A 16,868-nucleotide genomic window follows, 5' to 3' on the forward strand; every position below is an offset into this window, starting at 1 on the left:
TTATACTTCGAGGCTGTTGAATGAATGCGTGCATCCAGTGGTGGAGGAAGTACTGAATCTCAGTACAAATAACCAGATAAATATTTACTTTAGTAAAAGTAGAAGTAACACAATGACAACCATACTTAAGTAAAAACTAAAAAAAATGTACTTTAAGTATTAAAAGTAATAAAGTTGATTCTCTTAATGATTATTTTCTAATGATTAATAAAACATTTAATTCTAACTCATTCAACCTAATACTCCTATAATGATGGAAAAAAAAATGTCGTCACAATTTCTGAAACAAGCTTGCAATTAGGCAATATAAACCATGCTTATCCTTATGATATGTTTGGCAGTAAACGCTATTAATTTATGGTGTAATTCTGAACCTCTTGGCTTGCCATAATCCTAACCAAACGTATATTACACACGGTGCGTTTCCTATGCACGTAAAAACTAATTTTCGCGTATAAATTGCACGATAAACACACTGCGTGCGAGACGCATTTAGTTGATGTATCTATGGCAACCAAACGTCACTGGTGAGACAAACGTGCAACGGACGGACGGTCAGATTACGGTTTGGCAGGGAAAAACTGATCAGATAATGTAATGAAAATGTAACAGAAGTTGTAGAAATGTAGTGGATTGCTGCAAAATGTAACGAAGTAAAAGTAAAAAGTATGCACTATTTATTCTACTTAAGTAAAGTACAGATATGTGAAAAATGTACTTAAGTAAAGTAAAAAAGTATTTGTACTTCGTTACATTCCACCACTGTGTGCATCTGATTGTGTTTTTCTGAGAGTGTATTTGATAAATCAAGGGTGCTGAGAGTGCACGAGTCTGTTGAGATGTGTGTGGGCCCAATTTCATGGGTCTGGCTGTAATGTCCACCTGTAATGCAGCATGAGAGCTGTTGTTCTGTTTTTAGATGCTACTCTAGATGGAGTATTATTAGACTCAGTTGAGAGCCTGTTTTCCAACAGACGGCCACCTCTCTCTGGCGATGAGTCTATTACGTGTTTCGTCTCAGTGTCTCTATCGTGATGTTGATGTTTGGCGGGTGATGGCCCGTCTTTACCTCACCGTCCTCCAAGCTTGGAGCTAACCGAGCCGAAACACACACCTCCACTTACACACAGAGCCGTGGAAACCACAGTTATTACATGCAATTAAGGGAAACAAAAAGCACAGAAAAGCTTTTAGCGGAAGTCTGAGTTCAGGTGTGTTTCTCAATCATTCTTGCCGGAGATAATTCCACATCACTACATTCACAGGCGAGAGCGTCTTTTGGTTTGCACCATTAGTTTTAGTGCGAGCGATTAGCCTTTCTTCACACCACACACAATTCCAATTGGTTTTCCAAATCCAATTTTCAGGGCTGACTGTCTGCATTGTTATTTTACAAGTAATAAAACCCAAACGATCCATTTCTTTAGACGGTGTTGTCAATGTCCAATAATAGTACAAAACCTATTTTTCTCAAAACCGCTACCGTAACCCATTCACTGTTAAAGTTCCCCTTTAGTCCATCATTTTATCCCTTAAAACTCATCTTTGATCTAAAATGACATATTTAAGCATTGTTTTTATTCATGCCTTAAAATATCTTGCATGTAACTCTACACCCTTGCCTCATTTAGTAGATGGGTTCTATGAATATTCAAATTAGCCCCGCCTCCACCCGCTCAGATACACTCGTTGACATGATAGTTTGTGAGGTCAGAAACACCAGCGATTTCAAGACTCAGCAATAGAAGTTTGCACAAGGTCATATTACAAACACAACATTAAAAGCTTGATTTTCACCACTGGAGGACTTTAAATGCCTCATTAGAGCATTAATGAGTGCATTTTTGTATGTTTTTTTACTTTTATATGATATTACGGTCACATCAAAACTTGAATAACAAAAGAAAGCTATTGAAATCAGGTTTGACTGACTAAACAAAAATTACAACCCAGACCAATTAGAAAAATGTTTTAAAATCACATTCAGTTTTATCTGTAACAGGTGAATGCAAATTTGGCAATGAGATTCACAATTTTCATATTAAATGTCTGGTGAATGGTGGTTAATGCTCAATCGTCTTTGAAAATAAAGTAAAGTTTGGTGCTACAACTCTTTTGAGGGTTTTTTTGGTAGCAGAAATGTCAGAAAAAAAAATGTGTAGCTGGTTATGTGATGTGTTATGTGCAAATGTCAAAATGCATTACTTTACAAATCTTGCAGTATGGTTAGTGCATTGAAGTCATATTGTGCAAAGAACTGTGAGAAAATAAATAAAAGCCATTTCAGTGACCCTGCTCATCTGCCTTAAAGGGACACTTCACCTATTTGCATTAAGCTTTGTATCGTTTTATATATATATATATATATTATTATTATATACCTAAACCAATTAGAGTCAGATAGGCCAAAAAAAAAAACAGATTTTTTTCTGCATGTCTATACAAAGTCTTTCTTCTCAGTGAAAGAAACAAGACCCCTGAAAGATTACAGCTACAAAGCGAACCCTAGTTATGTGTGGAATATTTAATTACTCGAACGCAACAGCCCTGAGGTTCCACTACAAAGCTAGCAAACTCACAAAAAAAGTTATTTACAGAACTGCATCATCTGCCTCAAGCAACGATCATCCCACTGCTCTCATAAAAAACTTTTTCCGAGTGTGATCAAAAATGTGGAGCTTTTGGTTATTTGTTGTTTTAAAGAAGTCATAATTGACTCTTTTTAAAGTAAGTCTTCTTATGATGTTTCTGTAAAAACAGCAGACTCTTGCAACTGCAGTGCGTGTTTGCTACTGTACCTTCAAGAGCTCGTTATTGAAATCCTTTTTTTGCCTTTGAAATCATTAACTGTGTGTTGCCATACACATGTGAAACCTTGTTTATGACGTTCAGCTTCGAGTAGAGAATGACTTCTGTTGCACTTTCCCAAGTAGGAATTAATGTATGACTTTTCAGAATATTTCACACAAGATATCAGTTATACTGACTCACCAATGCAAAGCGCAGTGTAAATTGGTCTTCTTCTAAAAATGTGTTGTTTGTCTTTCCAGCCGGCTGCACGTTTGAGGAAGACTCCGACCCCGGCCTCTGCGAATACAGACAGGCGCAGGAAGATGATTTTGATTGGCAGCTTGTACGGACCTATAGCTGGCCACACGTGACCTCTGACCTTATACGAGGTGAGTTGTGTTGTGTGTGTGTGTTTTAATAAACGCTTAATAGTTTTCCATGTTTATTTGTATGTGAAATGGTCTAGAAAACCTAAGGAAGCAATGCATGTATCCTTGATGGATAAAGCAATCCCAGAATGCATTGTGACACGCTCAGCAAAAATAAAGAGAAATATAATTTATATATGACCAAAAATAGCTAGACTAATGTTCAACTAAAATGTTCAATAAAAGCAGAATGTTAGCCAAAGTTCTGAGCATGTTCCCGGTTTGCTGGATTTGCGAATGTAAAGTTTCTTGGAGGAACACGATAGTTTTGTAAGAAATGCAAATGTTTTGTGAGCGAATGTGAAGTCCCATGTAAGTACTGTTTTTAGCTTAGCAACATGTTAACTCTATACTATATTTAATAATAGCTAGAAGAATAAATTGAGGTATTTTAAAACAGTCACTTATGAGTTTCAGTGTTGTCTTCAAACCATCTAAGCGATTGTAGTCCTCGAGTATCTTTGGTTTTGGAATAAAGTTAAAGAGTCTTTGTTCTTCAAATTCTCATTGTAATTTGCAGGAAGAGAGTAATATGTTCCTTACAAAAATACAAAATACCTGTTTTTATTCTGACCACAAGCATGGAGTGTGAATGGCACTGTTAAAAGCACACGGTGTCCTTCCAATTACACATGTGCTTTTAATCGCTGTTCAGGTAAGAGTTGTGTGTATTAACCTGCTTAGAGTTGAGATGGTTTCAGCGATACTAAACAAGGAGCTACAGAAACACGCGGGGCTTTTTCCTGCTCTGATAAGGGTTATCAAGTCTAATTTAATGTTAGAATATGGATGCTCTTGTTACTGTATGCGTATTGAGTGCTTTCACAGACAGTGTGCTGCCTTTGTAATGTTTGTTTTCATCAATACACTCAACATGATGTGAGATTTAAAGTAGTTTAGCCAAAAATGATGCTAGACTTGATTAGTTATGAACAAAACAAATTAACATTTAATTTGTAAAATATTCAATTGGCTTAATTAATTAACTGTGGAAATCACCACATGATTATTATTGTAAACCATTTGATAAAAACAAAATAACTGTGATCTAATAGTACTGATTTTGTGATCTAAAATATCCACACGGCTGGTGCACGTGATGTTGTTAACTGGACATAAGAAGCTTGAAGACACTTTGGGTCGACATTTCTTTGAGTGGCCGTCCGATACTGCTCTTATCCGGAGGGTTAAATTCCATCAAAGCTGCTAAAGACACTCCAATTGAGACAACAGCTTAGTTTATTGGGTGCTATTTGCTCAATATTATTGATCCACACTGGGGTATGTTGAGCATGTCAATGAAGTGGAAGTGAGAAACAGAGAGCGAGTGTAATGCAGGTCTGACTGAACAGAGACGCTCTGTGGAATACTGATGTCTCTTATCTTTTGCATTTCAAGTTTTCACTCTCTTCAAATCAACTTTTCACATTTTACCTTAAAAGTTGCACCTATTAATTATGTCTTGTTGTAATCCAAGTTCCCTCGAAAGGGCTGTGTGGAACGATGCTCGTAAAGTAAAGGAGGAACATCAGAGTGATTGTCAGACATTGAAGTAAGAATGCAAGTTAAAGTAATACATTCTGTGTATTAAGAGCACCTGTTTGTTTACCCCCCCCAAAATGCTAGATCATTAAAACTAGACATGTTTTGGATCAAGAAGAGAAATGTGTCGGTGTCGGGTCTTGAGGTTTTTCCCCTTCAGACAGACGGCTGGTGCCCTGATCTTCCCACTACGAACGTCAGCCCACCTCGGAAACTTTGACATGTCGCCTTTGAAGATCGGGTGCACAAACCATCTTGGCTAGCACTGCAGAAATTGCTCTTTGCATTTAAATGGCACATTAACATGGGCCAATTTTGCTCTTGTTTCCTGACGAGATTGAGATGCTCATTTGTGTTGATGTGGGGAAGGAATGCTGTCTTTGATGTCAAGGTGTAATAAGACCAGCTTTCAGCCTATCGGCTTGTTGCGTCGCTCTTTTCTAGCACTCTCCGAGCTGCTTTGTAGTGTGTTGATTAGAGGAATGGATTGAATATATTATTGGAATAAGAGGACGAGTTAATACGCTTTAATGACAGAATGAGAAAACCTTTACCTTTGGGAGTCATGCTGTGATCTCAGATACTCCCGTATAAGATTTATTCTGACACTTTGAGTTTATTGATTTCGAGTCAACAAGACTTTCTCTAAGTGGTGGAAAGAAAACAATATTTAAAAGTAATGCTTTCATTAACTGTTGATTTTCAGTGAGTTAGCATGCTTAAATGCTAGAGATTAGACAATTGTGAATTTACGTTGTAATTAAAAGTTCTACAAGCACATGAAGTGTTACGGTAATTATGACTTGGGATAATGCATCTTTAAATGATAGGGAGGAAATATTATGTCATTTATTTTGCAAGCAAAGTCAAAGTTTCTGTGGAAATTTTTTGTGTTTCACCCTTTTAACATGACGCCATTTACTAAAAAGTATTGTTGGTTTAACTTAAAAAAGTAAGTAAACCTGGGTTGCCTTAAAAATTTAAGTTCATTGAACTGGAAAAAGTGAGTTAATTTAATCATCAGAAACTCAAAATTATATGTTATCTGAACTAAATAAATTATTTAAGTTGATTTGACAAAAGAAAAAATGTTGTGATTACTACACTGTAAAAAAAAATATTGTTTGTTTAACTTAAAAAAGTAAGTAACCTGGGTTGCCTTAAAATTTTAAGTTGATTGAACTGGAAAAAGTGAGTTAATACAATGAAACTGAAGAAACTCAAAATGATAAGTTATCTCAACTAAATAAATTATTATAAAGTTGATTTGACAAAAGAGAATAATAACAAATATATATTTGGAGCTGGTAAATGTCTGCCAGATTAACCTTTTCTGATAAATAAACTTAAATTTCACGGTCCAGGCGACACAGAGCATGAGTAAACATTTATTGATTTTCATCTATTTACTACGGACTTTGTAACAATATAAAGCGGTTTGAAAATCGGCAAAGTTACACTCTAAGATTAATAAATGTTTTACAAATATTTTGTTTTCATTGTTCATGTAGCTAACCTTATTGTGTTGCCTAATATTCTGCCATCATTACTCAACCCAGTGTCTCGCTTTCACCACTGGATCATTTTCTTCCTTCAGTAAAACCTAAAAAAAAGAGATTTGTGTTCGAGCTGTTTGTTTCTTTTCATACAGCAAAAGTAGATGGTGATTTATATTGCCAAGCTCCAAGAAGAGCATAACAGTAGTTCATCTTACGATAGCCTGAAATATAGTGCCTAAGACAGTTTTATATGAAGAATGGGTCATTCAGCGATTGTTTTCTCCTCTGATGGAGCTCAAAAACCCCATCTGAGCTTGTGTTCAGCTTTTAAAATGCATTGCATCAGATTTGCCATCTCTGACACAAAACGCTATTAGTTCTCATACGTCACTGATCATCAAGTGACGTGTTTAACGGCGTAGAGCTTCTGCACAGGCTTCATTTTGGTTCACTCGACTCCATTTTGAAGCATTTAAGTTCCTCTATTTGCTCTCCCTCATGGCCCTGGGCAACAGCAGTACAATAATGAGCAGATAATGATGGAATTGTGGCTTTATGTGGATTTGGTTCATTCAGAGGTCTATAAGATATACTCCCATCATCCCATCCCTATCGCAGAGTCTCTGAAGTCATTCAATTCTGAAGAAGTAAAACGTGATGTGGTTTCTTATAAAACGCACTGTGTGCCTATACAAAATCTACACTTCGCAGGCAAACAATCCGAGCTCTTTCTCCCTGTAAAGTGATTGTGCCGATGAGCTACTGTGGCTATTTCTGGCCGGGATTTGAGCGAGAGGAAGACAGCAGGACTGGACTGACATCAGAAGTCTTGTCAGGATAATTGATATCCAGGTGAATGTGGGGGAATGAAGAGATAATAATAGGCTGTTCACTGTCATTAGTGCAAGCCTTATTAAAATAGATGGTCATTTGAATAATGACCCAGAAGGCACCCTTTAAGTCACTGTCATACTGACACTATTGAGTTTCCCAGAAGATATGAGTGGATATTTGTGAAATGTTCTGAAATGTCTTCAGGTTAGACTTCTGCAATGAAGACAATCTCTGTGGGATAATCCAGAAGTTATACACTCTAAAAAATGCTGGGTTGTTTTAACCCAATTTTGGGTAAAATATGGACAAACCCAGCCATTGGGTTAAAAATGTAATTTAAAAATGTAACCCAATGGCTGGGTTTGTCCACATTTTACCCAAAATTGGGTTAAAACAACCCAGCATTTTTTAGAGTGTAGTCATGCTGGTTCCCAAACTGGACACAAACCCATTGATTTTTGCTCTATATACAGTAGCTCTGTGACCAACTTAAGTTTATGATTCTTACACGTGTCTTTACGGGTTCTCACAAATTTCTTAAAATCACTGTCAGTGTGAATCAAACGATCCCGGGACACATTATCCATATACCTCCCAGAGTCTGTGTGTGAAAAGGGCTTTATGTAGCCTATCTCTGTCACTTCTTAAAGGAGTAGTTCACTTTTGAAAAAACTTTTGCTGATGATTTACTCACCCCCGTGTCATCAAGATGTCTGTCTTTACTCAGTTGAAAAGAAATTGAGTTTTATGATGAAAACATTCCAGGATTTTTCTCCATATAATGGACTTCAATGGGAACCAAACGGTTCAAGGTCCAAATGAGAGTTTCAGATGAAGCTTCAAATGTCTTTAAACGACAGCAGACGATGAATAAGGGTCTTATCATGCGAAACGAGCGGTTGTTTCAAAACTGTAACTTTTCTAAGGATGCTAGCCTTGCTCTATTCTGTGAGGCGCGTTTGTGACGTCACGCAATACGTAATTACGTTCAAAAGGTCGCGGGCGACGTAGCCGGAAGTACAGAGTCAGTGTTTACAAGTTGAACGCATCGGTTGAACGTGAAAACTAACTCAAACGCCGTTTACAAAAAAAGGAATTAAAAGGTAAAACAACGATGTCGGACGATTTTGACTCTGTACTTCCGGCTACGTCGCTCGTGACCTTTTGAACGTAATTACGTATTACGTGACGTTACAAACGCGCCTCACAGAATAGAGCAAGGCTAGCATTTGTCCTTAGAAAAGTTACAGTTTTGAAATAAGCGATCGTTTCGCATGATAAGACCCTTATTCATCGTCTGGTGTCGTTTAAAGACATTTGAAGCTGCACTGAAACTGTCTTTTGGACCTTGAACCGTTTGGACCCCATTGAAGTCCATTATATGGAGAAAAATCCTGGAATGTTTTCATCAAAAACCTTCATTTCTTTTCGACTGAGGAAAGAAAGACATGGACATCTTGGATGACACGGGGGTGAGTAAATTATCAGCAAAAGTTTTTTCAAAAGTGAACTAATCCTTTAAGAATAAGTGGACAAGACTTTCTTCTGATAATCAAATATATGGCATTGCAAGAGTCAAGGGTTAACATACGGCTTTTATAGGAAAATGTAAGCTGAAAAAAATAATAAAGTTTTTCTCTGGCTAAAAATTACAAATGAATTTTGACAGGAAGGAGGCTGGCATTGAATGCTCTGTCGTCAGAGAAAGAGCCGGGAACAAATAACAGTAATGCATAATCAACCATTTGCGATTTACTGCTTGATCAGACCTTACGCTTATTTTTATTGCTTTGCAATTTTGGAAATTACAGTGAATATTGTCATTTCCTCAATGAAGTGTCAAGAGCATAAAAGCTATGGAGCTCAGTTGAGTCCAAATGACACGTCTTGTTTGGTCCCTTTGTGCGGCGTCACAGCTGGTGATTAAAGCTTCACAATGCATTGTCGTTTTCATCAGCAACTGCAACTGTGTGTGTGTGTGTGTGTTTGTCTTTTAGGTCTGATTATGTTTAATGAAGTATATTTTTTCAAATTGAAAGGTAAACGGTTATTTCCTCAGAAAATGTTCTGTTAGTAATTGTTTAGAGATAGTCGGAGAAGATTAGATGTTTTAGATTTTCATACATAATATGTAGTTAAATAAACCTGTGCCAAATCTTATGTCCCTTTCAGATTCTTCCATTGACTGATAGTGTCTGATCTGAAATCCTACCATATTGTTGATGTGAAAAGGGGTCTATAATACATGGAGACGGACAATGCTTTCCATTAGCCTTCTCAAATAAATATACTGCTTTTGAAGGTGCTTCATATATAAAGCAGTCTGGTGAGATATGATTCACACAAACATGAGCGCATTGATGTTGACCTCAATCAGATATGAAGAGTTCAGATGCAAAAGCCTCTAAATGCCATTTGAAATTTTCTTCTTTAATGATGATTTTTATCAAACTTGTATATTTAAGTTCAGTAATTTCACTTAAATAACAATTAATAGGTAATTATCATTGCCATTTAAGTGAAATCACTGAACTTAAATATACAAGCTTGATAAAAATCATCATTCTAGAAGAAAATTTCAAATGGCACTTAGAGGCTTTTGCATCTGAACTCTTCATATGTTGATACCATATTTCATCCATAAATCATATAAACATTTTATTGTGAAAGGGTATACATTTATTATTTAAGGCATCAAAGGCAAAGTTTAGCGGCGCAATTTATCTTTAAAAATATTTGGACACAGCAACTATAATAAGTGACATGCTAGTTATTTTATTATTGCACTGAGAGGTTTGGTTTTGTGAGAATTCTCATTTAAATATTTCAGATGTAAATCATAAAAGTACCTGACATTAGTGTTCCTCTACATTAGACCAACTTGATATTCCCCAGTGTTATCACTAATGTCTGTTGACTGCCATGATGGCGTGTGGCATTTTTCATAAAAGTCCCTTTTCCTGCAATCCCGTCTCTCGCAGCCAAGTTATTTCACTGAAGATCACTTCTATCTTTGGGGCCTTTCATGTGAGGAAAAAGCCCACCCTAATTCTTAGCAGCAGAGAAGGCAATTTAATCTGGCCGTTTGACTGACAGCTGGATGAATCCCTCGATGGCCTACTGATTGAGTCTGTCTTCCCAGACCCACACGGCAGCCCAATTAAAACACAAAAGACTCTTTGTTTCTGCAATTATCAGATACATTGAAATCTTTCTGCAGATAAGACTCATTGAAATGCCACTGATATGCGTTTTGATGGACTCGGCTGCAATTATCACCTCTTTTGTCCGGCTGTGATTGCTGTTTATCTGGTAACAACTTCAACGCGATTCCCTCGGATTTGTGCGTAGGTGGAAATGTTCGTGTCCCTGGTGCAAGTAAACACGCCGAGAAGAATAAACTTTGTGCAATATTCAGACAGCCGTTTAATGTAGAGCATGCTAATCAGTGGGATGAGTGTCTGTGTCAACTAAAAAGCTCAATACGCTGATCAATAAGATCCTCTTTGAGGACGGGCAGAGACGGTACAATTGGCCAACATGATTTCCATAGCTTATAGCACTGTCTATAGATGGTTTAACATCAATGACAGGTCAGGCCTAAACTCTGCAATTATTTTCAAGGTCATTTTATAGAGGATCATTTCTACAAAACTGTCATAATTGAATAGTTTTTTTATTCACCAAATTCTTCAGATATTTTCTGAAACAAACAATTCCTTTCTAAAGCCTTCGTAATAAAATTAACAATGAGAACAAAGCAATAAAAGGAGCAAAGAAACACGGCTTGGACGCATTTTTACAGAAACTGCAGAAAATGTTCCTCTTTTCTACATAAGTGGAAAATCCCAAGGTAATAAGTTCTGATTATATGATTTACTCATTGATAATTCTTAAAATAAAATAAATATAATATTTACTTAAATGTATCATTATTGCCATAAAAAGTCCATATTGGTTGACCATTGTATTAAAATCTATCATGCAAATTTGCCAAATTGACCAACAGAAAGCTTCTTGCTTTGAAAGTGACCTGTGTTTGAGCTGTGCTTTATGCATTGCTACAATGGTGTCATAAATGAATAAAGAAATGTAAATCATTCACAATTCTTCATTTATCTGACGCTTTTATCCAAAGTGACTTCCAATTGCTGTATATGTCAGAGGTCGCACGCCTCTGGAGCAGCTAGGAGTTAAATGTCTTGCTCAGGGACACATTGGCGTCTCACAGTGGATTCGAACCCGGGTCTCTCACACCAAAGGCATGTGTCTCATCCACTGCGCCATCACCACCCTCATAACAAACATTTTTACAGAAATCTGATCATACCTTTAAGGAGTAGTTCACTTTTGAAAAAACTTTTGCTGATAATTTACTCGCCCCCGTGTCATCCAAGATGTCCACGTCTTTCTTTCTTCAGTGGAAAAGAAATTAGGGTTTTTGATGAAAACATTCCAGGATTTTTCTCCATATAATGGACTTCAATGGGGTCCAAACGGTTCAAGGTCCAAATAACAGTTTCAGATGCAGCTTCAAATGTCTTTAAACAACACCAGATGATGAATAAGGGTCTTATCAAGCGAAACGATCGCTTATTTCAAAACTTATTCCAAAAATGTAACTTTTTTATTTTTATTTTTCCTTAGAAAAGTTACATTTTTGGAATAAGTTTTGAAATAATCGATCGTTTAATAATTGGAATGTTTTCATCAAAAACCATCATTTCTTTTCGACTGAGGAAAGAAAGACATGGACATCTTGGATGACATGGGGGCGAGCAAACGTTTTTTCAAAAGTGAACTAATCCTTTAATTTCGCCTTGTGCTTTTTGTGGACAATGCAATAGTGATTTAAGTAGAAGAAAATAAATACAATAACTTAATTTAATGCTAAAAGTGTTAATGTTTAATACTTAAATGTATTGTGGGTGGTTCATAAAACACAATATATTGCACTGAAATAAAACACGCAAAATGGCAAAGCTGAATCCAAAGCTGAATTCCAGGACATGGCATGTATTTTCATTGAGACGCGGTTTAATAAGGGAGCTAGTGTGGAAAGGTTTTCCTGAAATAAAGTTGGATGTAGGGAAATGTCTCCACCAGACAGCATTGAACCCCTGTATCTCTGACAGGACACTGGAAACGGCGTGAGTGCAGGACTATAAATATCACGAGGTGGGAAGAGACTCTTCCAGAGAAGGGGAAATGTCAGACTGGTCTTTTCCTGAAAGCAAACAGAAGATCTTCTTTGTCTGTGTGTACAGCACAAGCGGCAGGACGTAGTTGGCTCTGCAAATAGTAAACTTTGTAGGGAGGGTGAGATAATTAAAATCCAGAGCGAGTGTGTCCTATCTCTGATGGCCCAAGCACACTCACGCTACACACACTCCGCCTCAAAGTCATTACTCTTTTCATGGCTTTTCCAAAGTCAATGTTTGTTATTTTAATGAAAGCCCCTTGGACAAAATAACAGGGGAACTGACAAATCTCAGTCATTTTCCGAGCCTGAAAGAATAAAAAACGCATCTCTTTGAGTCCAGCAGGCACTCACTGGAGGGGGTTTCTTTGTTTTTGCGGTTTTATTTTTTCCATGCTTATTTGCTGGCTTAACTTTACAAATGTGCTGTCTGTATAACACTGAGCCCTGGAAGTTCATAGGCAGTGTTACTTCCAAACTGTAATACATTAGGTATTACTTGTTACTGTTATTTAAAAGTAATTCATTACCTTACAATATTACTGTCTCAGAATTGTAATGCGTTACATTACTCATGTATGAGTTACTTTCACCAAAATAACTAAGTAGAACTTAACTTTGGGGCTGTAACGATATGCAATATGAAACCGAAATCGCGATTCGCCACACGACTCAGATCCACGAACCTACAGAATCGCGACACACCTCTTCCAACTCCAGCGTTATTCTCCTTACCGTCCAGATCCAATGCTGCCTTATCTTTAAATTAGGCTATTAGTATTATTTGAAGTTAACATTATAAAATACGTAGACCTACACCACAAAACTAGTTGAGGATAAATTATTTAAAATTGGGGAAGTCCAGCATTATGGACATGATGACATTTGCAGTCAAAACTTGACATAAAAATTCTCAGAAAATACATGTATTGAAACGTATATAGGCTACTTCCTTAAAGGACTGCAGACATTAGACAAATATCAGTCTATGTTTTATTTTTAATATTAGGGAAAAGACACACATTCATGCGTGACAAAAAAATAGGAGGCAAAATATATTTTTTGTAATTCTGTTAATTACACTGCGCAAATCAGATGAGGAAGGGTTGGCTCTCCAGTCTCCATAGAACTTAAAATATTCATTTTATTTTAGTTTTCGTGTTCGCATTTATGAGGAAAAAACAATGTTACAGACGCGACCGCTCTGAACCGGCACTAAAAGACTGCTTTAAAACTTTCACATAAGACAATACACTGTAATACAAGCCTCACTGAACATGTAACGAGTAAAATATTACTGAAAATTGATTAGTAATGCCTTACACTACTGCGTTACAGCAAAAAGTAATATGTTACAGTAATGTATTACTTTTGTAATGCGTTACTCCCAACACTGGATCCTTAACATGCTGAAAAAGAATAAATAGGGAAGGGTATCTAGTGAAGAGCAGGCAAATGAACAAGACGGATGGGCAAAGACTAGAGACTGACAGGAGAACACATGATGGCACAGACAAACAAACAAAAAGCCATGTGCAAAATGCATGTGGGAAAACAAAAATGACAGAAACCATGTGCTCTCTCTCTCACAAACACACACACACACACACACACACAATGACAAGACTGACAGGAGAGCACATGGCAGACAAGCGTGCTCATCCACCATATGCCAAAACAACAAAACACAAGACAAACAGTGACAAAAGAGTGAGCATGAATCTCAGAACCTCCACACCGAACCAAGAAGTGCCAGGAGTTAAGGATAGACTATAAGACAAACTAATTATTGAATGGAATATTCAAAATATACACCGAAAATGAACCAAGAAGTGCCAGGATCCAGACACCATACCCCGAACATGCAAGACACAGAGACCAGAGCAAATTTAGCTTAATCTTGAAACATTAGAAAATAAAAGTTGTTTCTAGTTTTAGTTTCTTTATCGAATCACAAAATACAATAAAATCAACGCAATATACTTCATCACACATTGCACATCATTTTGAACCTTAAACAAAGAAAATATATTTGTCATTTTCCATTATATTGTCCTTGTCAGTTATGTTAGAAGTTAAGGATAGACTATAACGCAAACTAATTATTGAATGGAGTATTTAGTCTTCATGCCCGTGGAAGAATAGTCAGTTCAACTGTAAATTTCTAGTATTCTTGATATGGTCAGGGGTCAGGGGTCAGACCAAGGATTTTTCATAAGTTGAAACCAAACAGAAAAAGACGAGCATTCCTGTACAAATGATGGCGGTCCAGTTAAAGGCTTGTTCAGATCACTAACCCTCAGTACGGGATGATGCTGGCCTTAGCAAACAGCGCTAATAACATTACCTGAACCGTTTAGCCAGCAAATAGCCGCTATACACAAAAGCCCTGCCCTCAGGAAAAATGCCCTCGCTCAGGTTAATGGGTTTCTTCCCTTTTTAACATCACTTATAGTCTCCAGGGACTATGCTGACCTCAAGCTAAAGCTTTTTCTGTAATAACGTCTATATCACAAATGGAGTAGGCAGACTCAAAATAAACTTCAAACTCTTCATCAAAAAGAAATGCGAGTTCATTAAATGTGATTTTACGTAACTCTCCAAAGCATTTGAGATCGTGAGTGTGGAAACCCAACACGACGACACCCACGAACGGGACTGTTTCTGCTGTTCATTTGGACACAGCTCCATCTCTTCTATCAGTCCGCTCTGCTTCGGCTTCATCTCGGCGCGCGTGGGCTCTCCGTCAGGAACCCTGCGGTGCCCTCGCGCTCATTTCCCAAACAGCCGGATAATTAATTGGAAAAGTAGAGGCAATGTAATCCAGTTCTTCAGCTGCATAAACCACTTGCACACATCATCATCCTCACAAGAGGCTCAAAGGCTTGGACACTTCAAAGCTCCTCCGTGAACACTTGTTAGACAATCGGCGAGATGGCGGATCTCACTTTTGCTGTGAAAGGCGGTGTGTGTAACGTAAAGGCATGAAATAGATTCATTAAAAGCATCCAGGCTGCTTGCTGAGGATTAAACTCTTCTCTACCAGACTCAGTTGGCCTTTAAACGGTGCTAACTTTGGAGATATGTCCTCTCCCTCAGGAGCTGTCTCTAAGCTCTCTTGGAGAAACAGGGGAGCTAACGTAACAAATGACGGAAAGCTCAATGTTTCCACGCAGGAAGTGTCCTATGAAACGTTGTTTGATATGCAGGGAATAAACTGCTCATATTTCATATGAATGTATAAATCACATATCCTGCTTAAAGCTTTTTTTTTTTTTGGTTTAAAAATGATCCAAAATACATATTTGAGAAAATACATAACCGGCCAGTGTTCAAAACTATCTGCTTGCCGTAGCTCGATAGCTCAAAGCGGTAAGCTTAATGTTTTTAATTCCAGTGTTAAGGCCATTGCACACTGAGTACGAATCTTTCATATGCCTTTTTTCATGTTCGTCAGCCTAAAAACGATCAAAACGAGCTCCCCGCCCTGAATTGTCAAAAAACCTCTCAAAAGGCCGGTGTGGTGAAGAGATGAGTCCCACCTTAGGACCCAAGCGATCTGATTGGTTCACAGCTAGTTTTATGGGTAAACGCTTTAGTGCCTGGTTACAAATTAGAGAAAATCAGTTAATCATAAGAGACGTTTGAAGTACGTTATAAGGAGTCATTAATGTATTTTAACTTATAAGTTTCATATATAGTATTGTAAATTTAAACATTTCTCGTTCTTATTGTTTTTTAGTTAGCTTACATAGTAGCATAGCATTTATCCGCGGCAAACGTCAGAATGACTAGCCGAGTTAAGGCTGTTCCAGGCGGGCTAGTTAACTCTGCTGCTGATCCCTGGTTCTGACAACTCCCAAAACGTCAAAAAGGCACAATCTTTATAAATTAACCACAGATTTGAGCTTTAAACAGCTATAATCTCAACTTAAAAACTCTTAAAATTACGTTTCGTGACACAATAACAGTAATATTTTTAAATTTCGCGGACTTTCTCCTCTGCTGTCGACGCAACCTACTATGAAAAGCGCTAAACAAATAAACATATAACTTGATGGCAACAAACTGCTTTTATCAAGTTATCGTGAGAACATATTTATATACTATGGGGTCCTAAGGTGGGACCCATCTCTTCAGGGCGACTCATCTCTTCACCACACCGGCTGTGGATGCGAAAAACACTGAAAATCAAACCCAATACGATTTTTTTATGACGGACAAAAGTTTTTCGGAGGCTGTGTGCAAGCGTGATTGACATTACATGAGGTTGATTTTTTTTTTTTTTTTTTTTTTTGAACTTGCGAAAATTTCGGATGCGAATTTCAGACTTTCGGATGCGAATTTCGAACTCGGTGTGCAATGACCTTTACTGGTGGATTTCTTAAAATGATATTAAATGCGGTTAGATGAACTTTAGACCCACTTAAATAGGAAGTCTCTTAACAGAAACATCTTATTAGAATATCGCATTGTTAGCTTAGCAAAATGCTAATGCAAACTCTATTGGAATCAAAATGTGTTATTTGTGTTGCTGTTGACAGCTTACAGTGTTCCAAATCCGTCACTTCTTTG

General features: G+C 37.3%; 1 protein-coding gene across 11 annotated transcripts in view; it reads left to right on the forward strand.

Annotated features, from left to right (window-relative positions):
* The window catches only part of ptprua (protein tyrosine phosphatase receptor type Ua), a 162,757-nt gene that overhangs the window by 42,020 nt on the left and 103,869 nt on the right, over positions 1-16,868 (forward strand). For all 11 annotated transcript variants that reach the window (XM_039652466.2, XM_039652465.2, XM_089122629.1 and 8 more), the window contains exon 2: positions 3,051-3,179. In XM_039652466.2, the coding sequence (XP_039508400.2) occupies positions 3,051-3,179 (129 nt within the window). The remainder of the gene's footprint in view (positions 1-3,050; positions 3,180-16,868) is intronic.

Source organism: Pimephales promelas, chromosome 18 (assembly GCF_988280905.1).
Source record: "Pimephales promelas chromosome 18, fPimPro1.hap1.1, whole genome shotgun sequence".
NCBI classification, from domain to species: Eukaryota; Metazoa; Chordata; class Actinopteri; order Cypriniformes; family Leuciscidae; genus Pimephales; species Pimephales promelas.